This window comes from Oratosquilla oratoria, chromosome 8 (assembly GCF_046742065.1).
Source record: "Oratosquilla oratoria isolate Oo_2021 chromosome 8, ASM4674206v1, whole genome shotgun sequence".
NCBI classification, from domain to species: domain Eukaryota; kingdom Metazoa; phylum Arthropoda; class Malacostraca; order Stomatopoda; family Squillidae; genus Oratosquilla; species Oratosquilla oratoria.
Genome location: NC_134784.1, coordinates 30522138 through 30544352, shown reverse-complemented (window position 1 = coordinate 30544352; position 22215 = coordinate 30522138). Strand labels below are relative to the sequence as shown.

Here is a 22215-nt window from a genome sequence, read left to right as displayed (position 1 = left end):
CTCTTATCCCCGTTTCCCTTGTAAAGTGGAATTATACAGGTACTCCTTTAGTTCTCCAGCACTCTACCCTCTTTTAGAAAAACATTAAACAACATCACCAGGCAGTCCACCATCACTGCACCTCCTTTTTTCAGACATTCTGCATGACATCCATTCAGATCAGGTGCCTTACCTGCTCTTATCATCTTAATTGCCTCCACTTCATCTTTCCTTATTTCTCCTCTATTTTCCTCACTCATCATGGTCATTTTCTTCGTGCTTCCCACTGCAACTACCTTTCCCTCCCTATTGAGGACCACAATGGAAATAAGCTTACACAATTTTTTGTGTCATCCTCACCATTTGTAATTGCTATTTCGAACTGTGTGTTCTTTTCCTTATCTGCACTTCATGAATATTGATTCAATGCCAAATAAGGTACTACTACTACTATCATTCACATTTAGCAACTCCTTAAAATACTCTGCCCATCTTCCTCTTACTGCCTTCTCTTCCATTACCATCCCTCCATCTGCACCTTTTACCTTTTCTTTTCTACTTGATCTGCCTCCTCTTCCTCTCTTAATTTCCTTCCAAAACATCTTTTAATTACTTTCAAAAATTTCTGTGATACTCTTACCTCTTTTCACATCTGTCCTCCTCTTTGCCTCCTTTATCTTTATCTTATGCTTTCTCTTTTCTTTGTATCTCTCATATGATTCTCTCATCCTATTTTGTAATCAATCTGTGAATGCTCACTTCTCTTCTACAACTTTCTTTGCTTCCTCATCCCACTACTCACTACCCTTCCTTCTATTTCCTCCCATCCTTCTTGTTCCACACACCATCTTTGCACACCTTGTGACTCCCTCCTTGAACCATCCCCATTTCTCCTCCACTCCTAGTTCTACTCTATCCTTCACTCCCTCCCACTCCTCTCTCAGCTACTTCTTGTACCCCTTCTCCTTTTCTTTCTCATTTAAGTAGTTTACTCTAAGCACCTCCCTACCATCTATCCTTTTCCTCTTTCTCCATTTATCCTCCACTATCACCTTAACTTCCACAAAAAAATGATCTGATATTCCCCCACTCTCTCCTCTTAGAACATGTATATCCAAAACTTTTCGTAATCTTCTCTTGATTACCACTATATAATGCATTAAAGCCCTATCTACCACCCTTCCATCCACCATCCTTTCCCATGTGTACTTATGCTTGACTTTCTTCTTAAACACTGTATTTGCTATCATCAACTCTCTAGACACAACAAAAACAACAATAATAATAATAGAAAATATTTAATAATAATAATAATAATAATAATACTAACAACATTAAATATCTTACTGTGGGAGGTATTGCAGATATATGGGATAGGAGGAAAGCTTCTAGGAGCTGTCAAGAGTTTTTACGAGAGTAGTAGAACATGTGTTAGGATTAAAAAATGGAGAGAATGAGTGGTTTGAGGTAAAGGTGGGACTTCGTCAGGGATGTGTTATGTCACCATGGCTGTTCAATTTATACAAGCATGGGGTGGTGCGGAGGTAAATGCAAGGGTATTGGGTCAGGGATTGGAGATGGTTAAAGAAAATGGAGAAAAGTGGGAGATAAGCCAGCTGTTGCTTGTGGATGACACTGCACTTGTAGCAGGATTAGAGGAGGGATTGAGGAAGTTAGTGACTGAGTTTGGGAATGTTTGTGAAGGAAGTAAATGTGGGGTATGGCTACATGTTATGGCAAAATAGCATGCAGTTGATACTTTAGGGTCTATATGGGGCACCCCTTCGGACCAGAGCCACATATCAGTTTGTCTGTGATGGAGGAGGACTCTGCTCACTGAGAAATGATGAAACGTTCATTATACTGCTACTGTCCCTCTGTTATGCTGTCCCCCAACCCCTTGTTACTGTCCTGTACCATTTCTCTGAATTTCATTTCCTTGTTTTGCCTACCCTGTGGTGGGGGGAAAAGAATGCTGCCACCAAGTGTTCCCACTTGGATCGTAGGCGGCGAGAAAAACGGGACGGGGATTGGGACCAGGCATCCTTCTCCCTGTAGCCCCACAGGTGACATTCCTAAAAAAAAAGTAAAGGCATAAGAGGGTCTAGGAGTTTTCCAACCAGTACCCTAAGGTTTGGGTCTTTTAATTTGCATGGATACGATACAGATGAGAGTAAAAGGGAAGAGATAGGTAATATGTGAGATAAAAGATGGATGTGTTGGCTTTGAGTGAAACTAGTAAGTGAAGAGATAGGTAAACATGTAGTGGAGTGGAAAGAGGTTTCCAAAAGGATACTATGGATGAAGGTGAAACTGGGAAAGGAGATGTGGGTTTTTGTAAGTGCACCTGTAGAAGAAAGGGAGGCTTTTTGGATAGATTTAAATGAGTGCATAGAGGGATAAGGGAGGAACGTCAATGTAGTAGTATTGGGAGACCTTAATGCTAGGGTAGGAAATGAACCAATTGAAGGAGTGGTTGGGAAATGTGGAGTTCCAGGAAAGAATTGTAGTGGGGAGTTGATGGTGGAGATGTGTCTAGAGAGTTGATGATAGCAAATACAGTGTTTCGGAAGAAAGTCAAGCATAAGTATACATGGGAGAGGGTGGTAGATAGGGCATTAATGGACTATGTAGTGGTAGATAGGAGTATATTAGGAAGAGTTAAGGATGTACATGTGCTAAGGGGAGAGACTGGGGGAATATCAGATCATATTTTGGTGGAAGGTATATTGAGAGTGGAGAATAGATGAAGAGAGAGGAAAAGGACAAAAGGTAGGGAGGTACTTAGAGTGAACTCTTTAAATTAAAAGGAAAAGGAGGAGGAGTACAAGAAGCTGAGAGAGGCGTGGGAGGGAGTGAAGGACAGAGCTAGGAGTGGTGGAGGAATAGGGATGGTTCAAGGAGGGAGTCACAGTGTGCAAAGATGGTGTGTGGAACAAGAAGGATGGGAGGAAATAGAAGGAGGGGTAGTGAGTGGTGGGATGAGGAAACAAAGAAGGTTATAGAAGAGAAGCGAGCTTTCACAGATTGGTTACAAAATAGGATGAGGGAGTCATATGAGAGGTACAATGAAAAGAAAAGAGAAAGCACAAGGTAAAGGAGGCAAAGAGGAGAGCAGATGTGAAATGGGGTAAGAGTATGACAGAAAATTTTGAAAGTAATAAAAATGTGTTTTGGAAAGAAATTAAGAGAGGAAGAGGAAGCGAATCAAGTAGAGAAGAAAAGGTAAAGGGTGCAGATGGAGAGTAATAATGGAAGAGAAGGCAGTAAGGGGAAGACAGGCAGAGTATTTTAGGGAGTTGCTAAATGTGAAGGAGAATAGGGAGGGAAAGATAGCTGAAGTGGGAAGTGCTAAGAAAATGACCGTGATGAGTGAGGAAAATGGAGGAGAAATAAAGAAGGATGAAGTGAAGGCAGTTGTAAAGATGATGCGAGCAGGCAAGGCACCTGGTCTGGATGGATGCCATGCAGAATGTCTTGAAAAAGGAGGTACAGTGATGGTGGACTGGCTGGTGAGGTTATTTAATGTTTGAGAGAGGGTAGAGTGCTGGAGGACTGGAGGAATGCCTGTATAATTCCACTTTACAAGGGAAAAGGGGATAAGTGTGAGTGTAGTAGTTTTAGAGGGATTAGCTTGTTAAGTGTAGTTGGGAAGGCTTATGGAAGAATCTTGATAGAGAGGATTAGGAGAGGAACAGAGGTAGTAATTGGCAAGGAACAGTGTGGATTTAGGACAGGTAGAGGTTGCATAGATCATATTCTTGTGGTTAGACAGATATGTGAGAAAGCTATAGGAAAAGGTAAGGATGTTTTTTGGGCTTTTATGGATCTGGAAAAGACTTATGACAGGGTAGACAGGAAGGCACTGTGGGAGGTTTTGCATTTGTACGTGATAAGGAGGAAAGCTTCTAGGAGCTGTCAAGAGTTTTTATGAGAGTAGTAGAGCATGTGTCAGGATTAGAAATGGAGAGTGAGCAGTTCGAGGTAAAGGTGGGACTTCGTCAGGGATGTGATATGTCACCCTGGCTGTTCAACTTATACATGGATGGGGTGGTGTGAGAGGTAAATCCAAGGGTGGTGGGTCAGGGATTGGAGATGTTTAAAGAAAATGGGAAAAAGTGGGAGGTGAGACAGCTGTTGTTTGCAGAAGACACTGAGCTTGTAGCAGGATCAGAGGAGGGATTGAGGAAGTTGGTGACAGAGTTTGGGAGAGTGTGTGATAGAAGAAAGTTGAAGATAAATGTGGGTAAAAGTAAGGTGATGAGATTACAAGGGGTAAAAGTGGCAGTAGACTGGAAGTGAGCATAAAGGGAGAGCGACTGGAAGAAGTGGATAGTTTTAGATATTTGGGTGCAAATGTGGCAGGAAAGGGTAAAGTGGAGGTGGAGGTAGAATGTAGATTGAGAGAAGCAAGTAAATTCCTTGGTGGATTAAAAAGTGTAATGAAGAATAGACATTTGGGAATGGATGCTAAGAGGAGATTGTATGAAGGAGTGATTGTGCCATCAGCACTGTATAGGGCAGAAACATGGAACATAAGAGGAAGAGAGAAGGAGTTTGAATGTGTTGGAGATGAGGTGTCTGAGAAGTATGATGGGGGTTACCAGGCTGGATAGAGTGAGAAATGAGGAGGTGAGGAGGAGAACTGGGGGGGGTAAGGGAGTTGGGAGATAGGGTGGATGAAAGAGTATTGGGATGGTTTGGACACATGGAAAGAATGAGTGAAGAAAGACTAGTAAAAGAGGTATGGAAGGCAGATGTGGAAGGAGTGAACATGAGGGGGCGACCTAGGATGAGATGGATGGATGGGGTGAAAGGGGCTTTGGGAAAGGGGGGAATATCAGTTGAGGAAGGATGGGAGAGGACAGAAGACGGGTGAATGGAGAATGGTTGTATATGGATGATGTTGTGATGCATGAGGTGGTCTGCTACCACTTTTACCCCTTGTACATCTCATCACCTTACTTTTACCCACATTTATCTTCAACTTTTTTCTTTCACACACTCTCCCAAACTCTGTCACCAGCTTCCTCAATCCCTTCTCTGATCCTGCTACATGCTCAGTGTCTTCTGCAAACAACAGCTGGCTCACCTCCCACTTTCCTCCATTGTCTTTAAACATCTCCAATCCCTGACCCACCACCCTTGCATTTACCTCTCGCACCACCCCATCCATGTATAAGTTGAACAGCCAGGGAGACATAACACATCCCTGACGAAGTCCCACCTTTACCTCGAACTGCTCACTCTCCATTTCTAATCCTGACACATGCTCTACTACTCTCGTAAAAACTCTTGACAGCTCCCAGAAACTTTCCTCCTATCAAGTATATCTGCAAAACCTCCCACAGTGCACCTCCCTTGTAAGGGGGAAAAGCCTTTGGTATATATGTGTTTGTGTTACAAGTAAAAGATATTTAAAGTTTTTTATATTGATCTAGCTAGTTGGAAGTGGGTATATATGGGAGTATTGATGTGTCATGTTAAATAAGTTTTATGCTGAGGGACAATTCTACTTGGAAAACAATAGAGACTGATGATCAAGGATGTGGTGTTCCTTCACCTATTTAATCAATCAGTCAATCCACTGTCCCAGGTTTCTCTTGCATGAGACTCACAACTCTTAAGTAACTGGCAATGGCCACTGGGCAGGCCCATATGTCACTCAGTGAAGATACTGTTATTTCACCTTATGTCAGGTGTAGCATAATTGTTGTTTAAAAGAGTTATTGACAGAATTCTCTTAATTTGGGATGGAAGGATATTACAAGATCATGGGAAAATGCTGAACAAGACCACATGCCTGGAGGATGTGAGAAATCAATACAGATGCATAAAATCTTGGAATAGCCTAGATTATACAGATCAAACTGTTACCATAAACCATATTAGGAGAACAAGAAACAAGAAACAAAACCATCATCCTCTCTGCTTCACCCATGAGTACCTATTTCTCAGGACACATTCAGTTCCATTCATACATTTAATCACTTCCTTTATAAAACTGCAAATCCACTCCTCTCTGTCACTGTCACATGTGACCCCAAATACTTGCAGCTCACCATTCACAGAAACTACACCTTTCTGGACTCATCTTTCACGCTCACATTCAACCTACCTTCATCATCAATCCTTGTATATCTCATCACCAATTTGGTCAATATTTACCCTCAATCTCTTCTCACACACCAAGAATTTCTAAACTCAGACACCAACTACTTCACAAGACATTAATCTAAGGAGGGAAGAAAAGTCTGAAAATGTTTCAGAAGTGTGATAATTATTACAAGGTTAGACAGAAATGTGGTGAGGCAGAGAACAGGAATGGAATGAACTGTTAGATAGGGGAGATCAAAGAATGCTGAAATAGTTTGGACATATGGAAAGGAGAAGCAGGGAAAGACTAGCTAGAAAAATGTAGAAATCAGAAATAGAGTGAACTTGAGAGAAAGACCAAGAATGAGGTGGAAGGACAGGATAAACAAGGCATTAGATCAAAGAGGAATGTGTCATGCAAGGAAGAGAGTGCACTAAATGTGTAAATAGTGAGAAATTGTCACTTGATGAAGTAAAGACACAGCCTGAAGGGATGTTTTGGTCTATTTTGTAAACTTTCTGTGTGGATGAGGAAGGTGATCACCATATAATGAAGCGGTGGGGGTAAACCAGCTCCAACTGCAGAGGCACTGTGTCTCACTGCATTGCCTTTGACTTTCGCAGTGTGGTGGCAAGGGGCCAGAGATGACTCTTCATCCACAAGGTGCTAAGAGGGTCAATGACTGGGTTACAATGGGTGTGGGATGGATATGAAGTGTTAAATCCTTTAACTAGGGAAAAAATACCCTTTGGTGCGAGTGTATTTATCTTTTTTTCATGCACTATCTGATGAATAAAGCACCAATTTCTAATACATGACTAATTGTGAAGGCTACATCCACTTTGGCCCATCTTCCTGCCACTTCCATCATGCAAAGAAACCCCAACTGATCTGGCCTTTTTAATTTTGAAAGAAGGTTGTATGAAGGGTGCTTTTCTAGTCCCTGGCCACAAAGACGGACTCCCTCAATCTGGTGACAAACTAATATTTTAGCTTTCACAAATTTAAGGGGTTATGACTATATTTCAATTAATATACCTATTCTACTTACACATATACTGTATTTTCCAGCATTTAAGATGTACCTTTTTTTTTTTTAATGAGAGTTTGTTTGAGGGAATTATAACGTTGAGGAAAATTTTTCATCATGCATTTATTGAAAATTACTGAAAAAGGGCTTTGCAGGAAAAAACAATGATTTTGTACCCTTTTACGTTAGTGGTAACAGCGTAACCCAGATCCTCTTAGCCATTCTGAATTCTGTCCATAATCTCCCATTCGGTAGTACAGCCACATTAGATACACAGTCTTGTGTGCTGGCAAATACAGTATACACTACTTTACAGGGCTAGTGCCACTTGAATTTTAGCAGCAGTGAACCCGTGGATAGGTGTTCAAAATGTACCCTTCATACTAAAACCAAAACAGTTGATAGATTGGCATCCTCAGATGAAGTAAAGAATCCCAGCATGTGCAAGCTACCCTCATACACAATGAATGCAATTTTGTAGGAAAAAGCCCAAAGATTTCTGTCTACAGGATATTCAAAAGTGAGTCTGATATGACATATATAATTTTTTCAGTCAGTTTTACAAAAAGTCTTATGATCTACATTCTCAACTTACATTCACAATGAATTCTTAAAGCTAAATGTCCTTTAAAGATTCTAAATATAGAATTCTAGGCCTAAATTTCCCAGGTCCAATAGAGGCAGTGACTTGATATGACAGATCATTACGGCTTATTCATCCAAAACTATACTGTGATATTCAACCTAAAGTAAAGCTAATAAACAATGTACAACTTAAGTATTAAGATATACAGTTGTCTTAAATTATGCAAAAGTAGGCTTTTCATACAAGAAAGAAGTGATTTACATTTTCTTTTATCTGCAAGTTTCACAATTCCATGAAACCTGTTTTTAGCAATGAAATTAATAAAATTGAACAAAACAGCTACCATCTTTTAAATATGCACACACACACATATACATATGTGTGTATATATATATAAATATATACATACACACACACATATATACATTATCAAAGTGTGCTATACCAAACATGTCTTAAAATAAAATTTTGCCAAGCATATCAAATTTCACATTATGGCAGTCAATTTCTGGTCCACGTCACTAAATATCAGATCACACCACTTATCCAACACGTGTTTTACTCCTTTTGACCCCCGGTGTGTGCTTTAAAGAACTCCAACCTGATCGACTACAATGTCATGTCAATGTCATGCCTTGTCAAATCCCTCCCCTTCACTCACCAAACAAGACCAAGGTTCAAATCTATCCTTTCCACTTCTACTTCCCAATGTAGCTAATCTGTTTTAGCCATGCTGGTATAAAACCCACTTAACAATACTTAAAAAAATATATATAATAATACTACTAATAATAAAATAAAAAATAAAATAAAGAATAAATAATAATAAAAATTGTAATTACATTTCACTCTTCAGCAAGTGCCCCACAAATACTATGGGAAAACATTATTTACAATTTGTACCTGGTTTCCAAAGAGGACTCTCTATATAATATACAAAAAGAAAGAAAGAAAAAGAAAAAAAATCAATAAATAAAAAGATGAAAAAAAAAAAAAAAAAGCAAAAGAAAGTGAGGGGGTGAGGAAGGGAAAGAGAAAAAAAAAAAAAAAAAAAGGGGGGGGGAAAGACTGGCAGTTAATGAGCTAATATTAAGTATAGTATCATTCCCACTCACATTAATACACTGTATCTTGACTTGGCAGTAAAATACCACCAAGGAGGATGACCTTACCAATAGGAGAAATCACAGAAAGTGAAGCTTGCATCATTCCATCAGCCAGCAACAACCACAAACTCTAGCTCTATCAAGTTCAAAACCTAGAAGCCCAACACACATTTTGCCAACTGTGTTTAAGCCCGGTGGTCACTTCACATATCTAGTCATGGCTGATGCCAGATGATTTTACTGAAGTGAAATGGGCCCAAAAGACAGAGATACAATATACACATTACAAAGTAATTTGAAACTGCTCTTCATATACTCGCATCTGAGCCTGCTGCTCCTTCTTAGCTGCTTAAAAGAACCCTCTGGCATTTACCAAAATTAAATTTATGAAGTGGACACCTGCTAACTGGGTTAAATACTGCATCTACCCTTAAGCCACAATAAAAGATATTTACATATATGACTACTTGTATAGGAATCTCGTGTTGAATTGTTACTTTTGTTGTCACCATCCTAATGTAAATATTGTCAATGGCACCAATCTGAACTTGTGTAATAAAATAAGGAACTGTATAAAAGGGTTGCACTCTCAATCTTCTTCGAATCTGTTCAGGAAAAGGGGTTATCACTCATTACTGGATTTCAAATCATCCATTACAATAAATGTTATGAAATAGAGTAGAATCCTTTTTAATTATCTTCAACATAAAACAAGTTGTAAAGTGTGGAACATGCTAATCAGTGTGAATATTTTATAACTGAAATATTTCCAGTTTGTAATCTCATATGGAAAAGAAAAAAAAAAAAAAAAAATTGCAATCCAATTCTTGATCTATACCAGAAAATATGCTTCTTAAAAGAATATAAAAAAAAATATTGGTAGGGTCATTCTTAGACACTGTTCATTATACAAAATTAAAGTTTTAAAACAGTATATGAGCAGTAGTCGCATCCATACTCTCCACATCTGCTTGATCCATTGGTAACATAGGCTTTATCACTGTTACTTACTCTGTAATTGGAAAAGTTACACTAAACTCCCCCTGATGAAAAGTAAAAACTGTACACTTATAATTTATACTGGCACAATATGCACTCCAGGTGCTAAGCATACACAAGAAGGCGTGTAGCTACAATCAAAACTGTTGGCTTTACCCTATGCACAAGCTTGGTCTACTGGGGTAGGTAATATTCACTGTTGGGAATCATAGAAGTGCAGGACTCGAACCCATGACTAGGAGAATAGAAAACCTGCAAGCTTTCAGTTGCCACCCAGGAAACATCTGCTCTTCCAAACTACCACAATGTTACCAGAAACATTCTATGGCACATTCCATAAAGCCATTAATTCTCTGACATTTGACCACACTACTAATGCAAATTACCTAATGCATCAGAACTACAAAGAAGGCCTATTCTATAAGTAAAATGTTTTGACAGTTCTGAATTTACCAATCACCTCGCCAGAAACAATTACTGCATTTTTAGTTTCTCATGTCTGTACTGGTATATAGGCAATCCTCTTTTTAAGAAACTAATTGGTTCCTAAAGGTTTATTGTAGTTCAGATTTTAACTGGATGTGTGAGAAGGGGGTCGGGGTTTGCCATATAATGAAGCAGTGGGGGTAAACCAGCTTTGGCTGTTGAGCCTTGCTGAAGAGGTACTGTGCCTTACTGCATTGACTTTCACCCAGGAGGTGTGGCTGGAATCTGGTATCTCCCTTCATCCATGAATAAGATAAGTAGGGTGATGAATGGGGTGTAGGGTGGGCATATGATCTGACACAGCCACCCTTCTTATAGGGGGGAAAAGGTTCTTAGGTATGTATGTATGTATGTATGCATGCATATATGTATATATATTTATGATAGGGACCAACGAAAGGTACTTGCTTAAAGTGATCCTGCAAGATAAAGTGCCGCTGACAATTTTCACTAAGTGGAAAATCCACAGCCCCACAGTGGCTGGCAACAGTCCCCAGAACCAGAGGTGGGAGGTCCAAATTGGAAAATCCAATTATCCGGGGGCAATTCGAAAAAATTTAAGTCCATATGTATGTGGGAGGTGAGCCAGCTGTTGTTTGTGGACGACACTGCGCTTGTGGCACGATCGGAGGAGGGATTGAGGAAGTTGGTGACAGAGTTTGGGAGAGTGTGTGATAGAAGAAAGCTGAAGATAAATGTGGGTAAAAGTAAGGTGATGAGATGTACAAGGGGTGAAAGTGGCAGTAGACTGGAAGTGAGCATTAAGGGAGAGCAACTGGAGGAAGTGGATAGTTTTAGATATTTGGGTGCAAATGTGGCAGGAAAAGGTGGAGTGAAGGTGGAGGTAGAATGTAGATTGAGAGAAGCGAGTAAATGCCTTGGTGGTTTAAAAAGTGTAACGAGGAATAGAAATTTGGGAATGGATGCTAAGAGGAGACTGTATGAAGGAGTGATTGTGCCAACAGCACTGTATGGAGCAGAAACATGGAACATAAGAGAGGAAGAGAGAAGGAACTTGAATGTGTTTGAGATGAAGTGTCTGAGAAGTATGATGGGGGTTACTAGGCTTGATAAGAGTGAGAAATGAGGAGGTGAGGAGGAGAACAGGGGTGGAAAGGGAGTTGGGAGATAGTGTTGATGAAAGAGTATTAGGATGGTTTGGACACATGGAAAGAATGAGTGAAGAAAGACTAGTAAAGGAGGTATGGAAGGCAGATGTGGAGGAAGTGAACATGAGGGGACGTCCTAGGATGAGATGGATGGATGGGGTGAAGGGGGCTTTGGGGAAGAGGGGAATGTCTGTTGAGGAAGGACGGGAGAGGACAGAAGACAGGGGTGAATGGAGAATGGTTGTATATGGAAAATGTTGTGATGCATGAGGTGGAATGGACGGGGGAATGGGGGGGTGAGGTAGTGTGTGTGAGCAAAAATTTTGACGCAGCCCAAAGGGATTTCTCCCCGTCCTCTCCTTTATATGGGGGGACGGAGAGGGGGGGGTCGCCGATTTAATGAAGCGGCCTTGCTGTGGATGTGCTGTGTCCTGCGACACTGCTTCTGACCCAGGGCAGTGGACAGGGTGCAGGGATGACCCGTCATCTAGGAGGTGCTAAGATGGGAGGGAGGGTGGAGGGGTGTGGAGTGTTTTTGGGGGATGGAATGGGTGGAAATTATTTTATGCCTTATCCTTTTTGGCTACCTCCCTGGTAAGGGGGAAAAAGCCTTGGTATATGTATGTATATGTATGTATGTATGTATGTATGTATGTATATATATATATATACTGTATATATATATATATGTATATGTGTATATTATATATATATATATATATATATATACATATATATATACATACATACATATATATATATATATATATATTTTGGAAGTAGGCCGTTAATAATGCATGCGTTGTTAAAGTCAACAGCTGAGATAGCATTATTCTGTTTATAGAATATCTTTTCTATGTTACGCACTAATGTGCGGTCGTCTGGATGCAGATTTCCGAGTAGGATACTGAAGTCCATGGTGTTTTCCTCTAGACGTCTTTCGGCTCTAATTAGCCATCTTCAGGAGGTGTTGTCTGGTTGAATTGTTGACAGAGAATGACGCGGTTTGATCGTGTGGCGGTATATATCGGCGGAGAGCGGAGTGCCCAAACGTCCGCCCGCCAATCAGCGCGCGGGGTGCATCCTCTGTCTTCTCGTTGGTAACGACGTTTCAGGTTGCTGTTGTATATTAATAGCGGGTTTTTGATTGTAAATTAGCACCGCTTCTGTCATCTTTAGTCTTCTGGTGTCATTATTTCTTTCAATGATGGCGGTGGTGCCTTCCATATGGTGTCTCTTAAGTGTTAGTCCATGCTCGTACAAGTAGTGTCTTCTTATGGCGCCGTCCTGCAGATGTGCTGAAATTCTCTTAGACAGTGTTGTAGTGGTGACGCCAATGTACCGAGAATTTAGGCGACTGCAGTCACCACTAGAGCAAGTATGTTGGTACACGACGTTCACCTCCTGTATTTCACTTGTCTTAGGGAGGCAGCTATTCTTGACAACTAACATGGATGTCCTTCTTGTTTTGTAGTAGATGACGAGGTCGATTTTTGAAGAAGGGTCGGTGGGTGTGACATTCTTATAAATTATATTTTTGATGGCTTTCTCGTCATCCTTGTAGGCAACATGGCAACATGTACGTGCAATGTGACGGCGTTGCCATGGGATCACCTCTGGGAGTGCTCTTCGCCAACTTTTATATGGGTCATATTGAAGAAGAGATATTCTGGCAGCAGCACCATCCAAAACCAGAAATCTACGCAAGATACGTGGACGATATCTTCATCAGTGGCAACACAGAAGAAGAAGTCGTGAATTTAATTTCCAAGTTCAAAACAAATTCCTGTCTCAACTTCACCCACGAGATAGAACAACACAGCAAGCTCCCTTTCCTCGACATTTTGGTCCGTCGTGAAGCCGCTTCCTTTTCTACGGAAGTTTATACCAAATCCACCAATCTCGGATTTTGCCTTAACGGTGCAAGCGAGTGTCCTGAGCGGTATCGACGCAGCGTCATCAACGCCTTCGTCAAAAGAGCCCTCACCCACTGCTCAACATGGACCGCCACCAACGCAGAGCTCAAGAGAATAACCCAGCTTCTCAGCAACAACAATTACCCCATCCAAGAAATAGATAGTGTTATCCGGCATCGACTGAACACCTTTATGCACCAACAAGAACAACAGACAGTTACACAAAACATAAAACTCTTTTACAGTGCTACTATGTCTTCAGCCTACAAGGATGACGAGAAAGCCATCAAAAATATAATTTATAAGAATGTCACACCCACCGACCCTTCTTCAAAAATCGACCTCGTCATCTACTACAAAACAAGAAGGACATCCATGTTAGTTGTCAAGAATAGCTGCCTCCCTAAGACAAGTGAAATACAGGAGGTGAACGTCGTGTACCAACATACTTGCTCTAGTGGTGACTGCAGTCGCCTAAATTCTCGGTACATTGGCGTCACCACTACAACACTGTCTAAGAGAATTTCAGCACATCTGCAGGACGGCGCCATAAGAAGACACTACTTGTACGAGCATGGACTAACACTTAAGAGACACCATATGGAAGGCACCACCGCCATCATTGAAAGAAATAATGACACCAGAAGACTAAAGATGACAGAAGCGGTGCTAATTTACAATCAAAAACCCGCTATTAATATACAACAGCAACCTGAAACGTCGTTACCAACGAGAAGACAGAGGATGCACCCCGCGCGCTGATTGGCGGGCGGACGTTTGGGCACTCCGCTCTCCGCCGATATATACCGCCACACGATCAAACCGCGTCATTCTCTGTCAACAATTCAACCAGACAACACCTCCTGAAGATGGCTAATTAGAGCCGAAAGACGTCTAGAGGAAAACACCATGGACTTCAGTATCCTACTCGGAAATCTGCATCCAGACGACCGCACATTAGTGCGTAACATAGAAAAGATATATATATATACACACACTTCAAATTTTTCGAATCGCGCCTGGATAATCTGAGTTTCCGAATCAGACCACCCACCTTTGCTCAGAACTTCCCACAGAACTCTATGAGAAGACTTTGAACAGTTGTCTGTGTTGTATCAGTCAGGGACTGTTTCTATGTTACAAGTTATAAGTTGCAGGGAGAGGAGAGCAATCACCAGTTGTCAGCTTTCCATGTGTGAAAAAGTGAAAATTACAGTAAAGTTGATAGAGAGATCTTGAGCCCAGTACAGTGAGCCAGAGGCCCCTCTGGACTGAGAGGTTGGTGGGTTTTAAAAATGGGGAGCTCTGCTGTCCACCATGAAGGACCACCATGTGCAGGTACCCGTCACTGGTCCATCCCTGCCCATCTTGCTCATTAACTGCTTCACCTGAGGGGCCAACACCTGGTCTCAGGATTAGGTCCAAGATTTCTCTCTTTCAATCTAAACTCTATTTCTTACACATGGTAACTGTATTTCTTACAACTGTTAACTGGAACTATTTTCAGCTGGTGACACAGAAACAGCTCCACAACAATATAAAGCTGACAACAGGCTGAAGTTTCTTTCCTGAGATCAGTGGAGGAGCTTGAGGACTATTGGCAGCTGCTGTGAGGCTGTGGGTTCTCCCACAAAGTGAAACTTGGGGCAACAATTATTATATTTCTGAGATGGATGGGTGTGATAAAGGTGGCCTTGATGCTTGTGGAATGTTTGTTGAGCAGGAAAAAGGAAGTGCAAAAGATGGGAATGAATAAAGGGAGATTATAATCGTGAATGAATGAAGAGATGACACAGCCTAAAGGGATATTCTCATCTGCAGTGAGACTCTTGCTCCGAGACTGCTTTGCAAGAGCTGTGCCTTGCTGCAGTGCCCATGACCCAAGTGATGTGATTTGGGACAAATCAACCTTTCATCCCCAGGCACACATTTTGAGTTACAATAAAAAAAACATCATGCTAACACGAGACCTTTTGTTCCATAATGACACTGAAAAAGTCATATGTACACAACACCAAAGTCCATTTCATCCTTACATAGACATAGTCAAAACAAACACCCACTACATACATGCATGTCCAAATATCCCCTTCCCTCCTTTTAAGGGGCATCGCCAAGTCAAAGCCTACAACCACACTATCTCCATTCCACACACATCCAAAATACTCATCTTATCTTTGTGGATGAAACATCATCCTTGTTCTGTACCACCCTGTTCAGGTCAAAGGCAATGCAACAAAACAACACCTCTTCTAAAGCAGAGCCCAACAACCAAAGCTGGTTTACTCCAGTTTCCTTACATGGAACTCCCCATCCCCACCTCACCATTCACTAAAGAAATAAATTCATATAGTTCAGAAAATAAGAAATCCCTTCAGTCCATGTAATTTTTTTCATCCATTTCCAACTACTCTCCATTCACAGCCATTTTTTACCCTCTCTCTTCCATGTTCTACAGACATTCCTCTTACATCCAATGCCCGTTTCATACCCATCCATCCACCTCATCCTCAGTTTTCCTCTCAAGTGTTCACTCCATCCACTTCTGTTTTCCACTCTCTTTTTGCTATTCTTCCTTCCCCCATTCTTTCCATGTGACCAAACCACCAGAACACTCTGATCTACTCTATCCTTTTTAGCTCTTTTCCACCTTGTGTCTCAACCTCACCAACACAGTCAACCCACAAACTCCTAACCCCTACTTAATGCCCATGTTAACCTCCCTCACCACCCTATCCACAGACATGCTGAACAATCTCACCTTCACCTCAAACCACACACACTCCATGCATTAAAATATATAATGCCCCTCTCATCTGAGCATCTCCTGTCACATTGCTTGGGTCAGAGGCAATGCAGTAAAGCAAAACTCTTCCATAATAGGATCCAAAAGCATTAAGTTGATTTACCCCCTTTGCTTCATTACATGGAAAATAAATTAACTGCATTCATGAGTACTAGGGCATGTGTGAGTCAGGAATGGTGAGAGTATTGTTTGAGATGATGTTGTTGAAGCTGTTTAATGTGTATGTGGATGGGCAATAAAGGGCAATGAATATAAGGCCTAAATGAACACTTGGAATTAGTGGGGATGGATGGGGGGCATGGGAGGTGAATAGTTTGTTATTTGCATACGACACTGCACCCACAATTGATTCAAAAGAGATTGAACCAGCCAATGACTTAGCTCAGCTGTGTGTGCAAGAATAGAAACCAGTATGAATATAGTTACAAGTAAAATTACGAGACATAAGTGTCAATGGTGGAAGGTTGAACAAGCACGTGATCTGACAAGATGCTTGAGGAAGTTAAAACTTAAGTATCTGGAGTCGCAAGTAGTACTGGATGGAGGATCGGAGGTGGAGACATGTTACAAGAGTTAAGAATACTAGTAAATGTCTGGACAGGATGAAGAGTCTGAGTAGCAAAGGTATTTGCAAACTAATACAAAGTGAAAGTTGCATGACAGAGTTGTGCTACATGCCCGTGGTGCTCTGTGAGGCACATTAAAAATGTCAAAAAGGCTGAAAGGAATAGACAAGATTTTTTCAAACAAGAAATTGGAGAATTATGATAAAATTTTCAAGAATGAAACAAGAAAGGTTGAGGTGAGGCAGAGAATAGATGCCTGACAGCAAAACGTATTAACCCCTTCCATACGGTGCCGCACACGTAGGCGTCATGGGGAGTGAGTGTATTCGCGAGGCTGCCATATCGGCGTCTTGATTATATTTATTGTAGTCGCCCCTGTGTTTTTACATTCTCTCAAATGTGCCCTGAATCCCATTCTCTGTGGTATTCAAAATTCGCAGGTGAAAGAGAGAACGATCGATATAAGCGGTGACTATATTTTATGATGCGAGTATTATTACGACACGTCGTACGGCTGGCATTGGCTGCTGCCACTGAGATCTAAGTCCATGACGCCTACGTGTGCGGCACCGTATGGAAGGGGTTAAGATGCTTTGGTTCTATGTAGAGAATGAGAGGGGAAAGCTAGCAAAGTGTGTAGGAAACAGAATTAAGTGTAGCAAGCTAAAGTAATGGATGGGTGGAGGGGAGGCTTGGGTGAAAAGAACTTTGTTATGTGGTGTGTGACGAGATGCAGTCAAAACAAATATCCACATAATGCACAATCATCTCAGTATCTCACACAGCTTGGGTAAACAACAATGCAGAAATCCACAGCTCTTCCATAGCCAGACCCAACAACACAAGTGGGTTATTGTAAGGAACATTATCATGAGTAGATAATTGTTGTACAGCCACTATCCGAGTTACGACCTAGATAGGTTCCGACCAACCAGTCGTAAGTCAGATCCTATTCAAAATGGCCGACACGAGGGTTCTACTCTAGGATACATGATATCAATCTGTTGCATTTTTAAGTAACTTTTTCTATTGAATACTATTAAATACAAGCTGTTTACTGTTTATTTATCAATGCTTTTTAGTTTCATTTTTATAATTTTTTCTATTTTTTTTTAATGTTTTAATACTGTACTGTATTTCAGTATATATACGTATGCAGGTACTGTATGTATATACTATACCTGTATACACACACACACACACACTTCAGCGAATGGACGGCTTGGATGACGTTCTGAAGAAAACTGAAGTCTGTGGATCCCAACGCAAAGAGAAGTGCCTAGTGTTTTTACAGGGTGGGGGGGAAATTGCTCGTGGAGTAGTGGGAAAGTAGGGAAAGAGGAAAAGGGGAGGGATTACTGAGGGAAATGGAAGGAAATGAGGAGGGAGTAGACTTGGCCCAGCCAGACAAGCGAAAGGTAAACAAAAGACTGAGTGAGGATGAAATGTCTAATAAAAATGTAAAGATTAGAAGTATAGAGAGGAGCAATACAGTAGAAAGTGACGAGAATATGTTCCAGGGATTTAAAGTGGGGGGGGGGGACACAACCCCCCCCCCCCGACTGATAAGACTAGAGGAGAGAGTTGATAAGGTGATCGAGGACTTGGAACGTAAGTTAGGTAATGTTGACTCCATTTTCCAGAGAATTGAAAGGTTGGAACAACTAGAGAAGGCAAACAGAAACTTAACTGAAGAAATAGAGGACCTAAAAAGACAGTTAGGAAATGTAAAGGAGGAGAATGAGAAATTGAAGAAGAATAGTAATGAAAACAGAGAGAAAATAGCTAAAGAAGCTAAAAATTGGAGAACAACCCAAGAAGGGAATAAGGTTTCATTCACTGACATAGTCAAACAGCAATTGAAAGAACATAATGAAGACTCAGTTATTAAAGTGATGAGACAGAAGGAGAATATAGTAAGAGAATTAGCTGACAAAAAGAAATGTATAATTATATTAGGAATGGAAGAGAAACATAACCCAGATAGAACCGCAAGAATCAAGGAGGAAAATGAAAGAGTAAGCAGTTTATTAAAATTAGTCCAGGAAGATGAACCAGAAATTATAAAGGAAATTGAGGAAAAATTCAGACTCGGAAAATATAGTACAGATAAGACCAGACCAATTAAGATTAAATTCAGGTCACAAACAACGACAGAGAAAATTCTATCCAAAACAGGGAAACTAGCAACAAATGATCAATATAAAAAGGTATGGATAAAAAGAGAAATGAATAAGGAGGAAAGAGAGGCAGAAAAGCAGAAAAGACTTGAAGCTAAGGCAAAAAACGAGGAAAGAACAGAGTCAGAGAAAGAGAGATTCTATTGGAGAGTAGTGAACATGAAAATAAAGCAGTTCGACATACTAAAGAAAAACATAAGGGAAACAGAGAACACAATGGAAGTGGCAGAAAACTAAGAGCGTCTTACACAAATATAGATGGATTGATAACAGGATTGAATGAACTGAATGATTATTTGAAAGAAAAAGAACCGGACATAATGGGAATTGTAGAAACAAAATTAAAAGGCCCACTACCACCCAACAGTGTAGGACATGATGCATACAATTATTGGATTAGAAACAGAGAGAAAAAACAAGGGGGTGGAGTTATGTTCCTGACTAAGAAGGATATAAACGTGAAAGGTGTCATATATGGAAAGAATACAGTAGAGATGATTATGATAGAAGTGGAAGACCGAGATAAGAAGAGCAGAAAATTTGTGATCAATTATGTGCCTCCGAAAACAGCCTCATGGGAGGAGAGTGAACATAAAAGTATGTTAGAGGACACAAAGATAGCATTAACTAAAATAATGGAAGACGGAGGAAGAATAGTTATGATGGGCGACTTTAATTGCAAAGAAATCTGCTGGGAAGAAATGACAGTAAAGAGTGGTGATGACTCATGGGGAAATGCTCTACTTGAGATGATTACTGACCATTCAATGACACAATGGATACAAGAGAACACTAGGTATAGAAATGAAGAAGAACCATCGAGGCTAGACTTAATAATTACATCTGAACCTAGAATAGTGGACAAGATTGAATATAAAACACCAATAGGTAAAAGTGACCACATATTGATTGAACTGGAACTTAATGAAGAAAAATATATCAAAAGAAATGAACAATATAGAAAAGGAAGAATGATGTATGAAAAAACAAACTTTGATAAAATAAGAGAATTCTTCCAACAAGAAAACTGGGAAGAAATATACAAAGAAGAAACATCAGTGGAAGAGAAATGGAATATTTTGACAAAAATTTACAAAAAAGGAGTGGAAAAGTATGTCCCAAGACAAAAACAAGAAAAAGAATATGTAAAATGCTGGTACAACAAAAGTTGTAGGGAGTTAAAAGACAAAAGAGACAAAGCCTGGACCAGATGGAAAAAAGACAGAAGACCTGAAAAATGGAAAATATATACTGGTTATAGAAATGAATATGTACAAAAGTGCAGAGAGGAAAAAAGAAAATATGAAAAAGATGTTATAGAAAAGTGTAAAGATCAACCAAAACTATTCTACAGATTTGTAAACAATAAACTGAAAAACAAACAAGACTTGGAGAAATTAAGACAAGGAGGAGTTGAATACACTGAGGAAATGGAAATGGCAGAAATTATGAACAAACATTTTAAATCAGTGTTTACAAGGGAAAATATACAACCTGAAGAGATTGAGTGGAAAGAAAAAGTCCCCCTATGGAAGAAATAGAAGTAACAAAGAATGAAATATTGACACACTTGGGTAATTTTGATGTCAGAAAATCGCATGGGCCAGATGAAATAGCAAACTGGATTCTGAAAGAATACAGGAATGAACTGGCAGACAAAATACATAGCATAATAAGCAGTTCCTTAAAAGAAGGAAAAGTTCCAGAAGATTGGAAAAAAGCAAATATAGTACCTATATATAAAGGAGGAAATAAAGAAGAACCTACCAACTATAGACCAGTCTCTCTAACAAGTACAATAGCAAAAATTTGTGAAAGAATTATTAAAAGTAGATGGGTAAAATACTTGGAAAAAAACAACGTACTAAATCCAAGGCAATTTGGATTCAGACAAGGACGATCATGCGTCACCAATTTAATATGTTTCTATTCAAGGCTAATAGATATAATACAAGAAAGAGATGGATGGGCTGATTGTGCATTTCTAGACCTAAAAAAAGCTTTTGACAAAGTACCACATAAGAAGTTGCTTAAGAAATTAGAATATGAAGGAGGAATACAAGGTAAATTGCTAAATTGGATGGAAGACTTTTTGCAAGAAAGAAAAATGAGAGTAGTGATAAGAGACCAGCACTCAAAATGGAATGAAGTAATAAGTGGTGTCCCGCAGGGAACAGTTCTGGCCCCAATAATGTTTGCTATATATATTAATGATATGGATGAAGGAATTGAAAGCTATATGAGCTTCTTTGCAGATGATGCAAAACTACTGAAAAGAGTGAAAACTGAAGAAGATTGTGAATCACTACAGAGAGATCTAAATAAAGTACAAGAATGGAGTAGGAAGTGGGAGATGGAGTTCAATACAAAAAAGTGTAGTATAATGGAATTTGGAAAAAGCAAAAACAGAATAACAGGATCATATAATTTGGGAAAAGAAGGAATAAAAAAAGTAGAAAATGAGAAGGACCTGGGAGTCATTGTTATGAATAATATGTCACCTGAGAAACATATAAATAAGATTTTTGGAGAAACTTATAATTTAATAAGAACAATCAAAGTGGCATTTACATACCTGGATGAAGAAATGGTGAGGAAAATCCTAATCACCCTGATAAGACCAAGATTGGAATATGCAGCAACGATATGGTCACCAAGTACAAAAAAATGTATGAAAAAACTTGAAAGAATACAAAGAGCAATTACAAAATTGGCACCAACACTCTCAAAACTATCATATGAAGAGAGACTACAAAAACTTAAACTACAGACACTAGAGCAAAGAAGAGAGAAAGGAGATTTGATAGCTATTTACAGAATCATGAAAGGCATAGAAATTACTGATAGAGAGAATCTGATAAAATGGGATGACAGAAATACAAGAGGACACGGAAAGAAAATAAAAAAAGACAGCTATAGAAGAGATTTGAAAAAGAACAGCTTTCCTCACAGAGTAATAGACAGTTGGAACAAGTTAGATGAGAAAGTGGTGTGTGCAAAAACAATACATGAATTTAAAAATAGTTTAGATAAAATGAGATATGAAGACGGGACCCCACGAGCATAGCTCCCCTTCCCGTAAAATACAACTAGGTACAACTAGGTAAATACACATTAAATATAACCTTGCTTACCATTTTTAAGTTTTTTAAATTGTAGTTTCCTTTTAATAATTTTTTCTTAATTCTTCAATTGTTGTATGTACTCTAAATATATGTGAATTTTAAGATCTATTTTTCTCATCCATTTCAATCCATTCTAAGTGTGAGATATAGGTACAGTACATTTATCTTTGTATACAGCATTGAGTAAAAGCAGCAACGACTGCAACAGCACTGTAGGAGAGAAGCCAAAC

At 39.7% G+C, this 22215-nt stretch overlaps 2 protein-coding genes across 9 annotated transcripts in view; one reads left to right on the top strand and one right to left on the bottom strand.

Annotated features, from left to right (window-relative positions):
- The window catches only part of yem (yemanuclein), a 167310-nt gene that overhangs the window by 73799 nt on the left and 71296 nt on the right, over positions 1-22215 (bottom strand). For 7 of the 8 annotated variants that reach the window (XM_076189097.1, XM_076189094.1, XM_076189095.1 and 4 more), the window contains one exon: positions 1932-2054. The exons of the other annotated variant lie outside the window; for it this stretch is intronic. In XM_076189097.1, the coding sequence (XP_076045212.1) occupies positions 1932-2054 (123 nt within the window). The remainder of the gene's footprint in view (positions 1-1931; positions 2055-22215) is intronic. 8 annotated transcript variants of the gene reach the window in all.
- LOC143027673 (uncharacterized) lies at positions 14312-19195 on the top strand. The gene is made up of 2 exons (XM_076189103.1): positions 14312-16949; positions 17261-19195. Exon 2 carries the CDS (start codon positions 18048-18050, stop codon positions 19095-19097), a length of 1050 nt encoding a protein of 349 aa, XP_076045218.1. The 5' UTR covers positions 14312-16949; positions 17261-18047; the 3' UTR covers positions 19098-19195.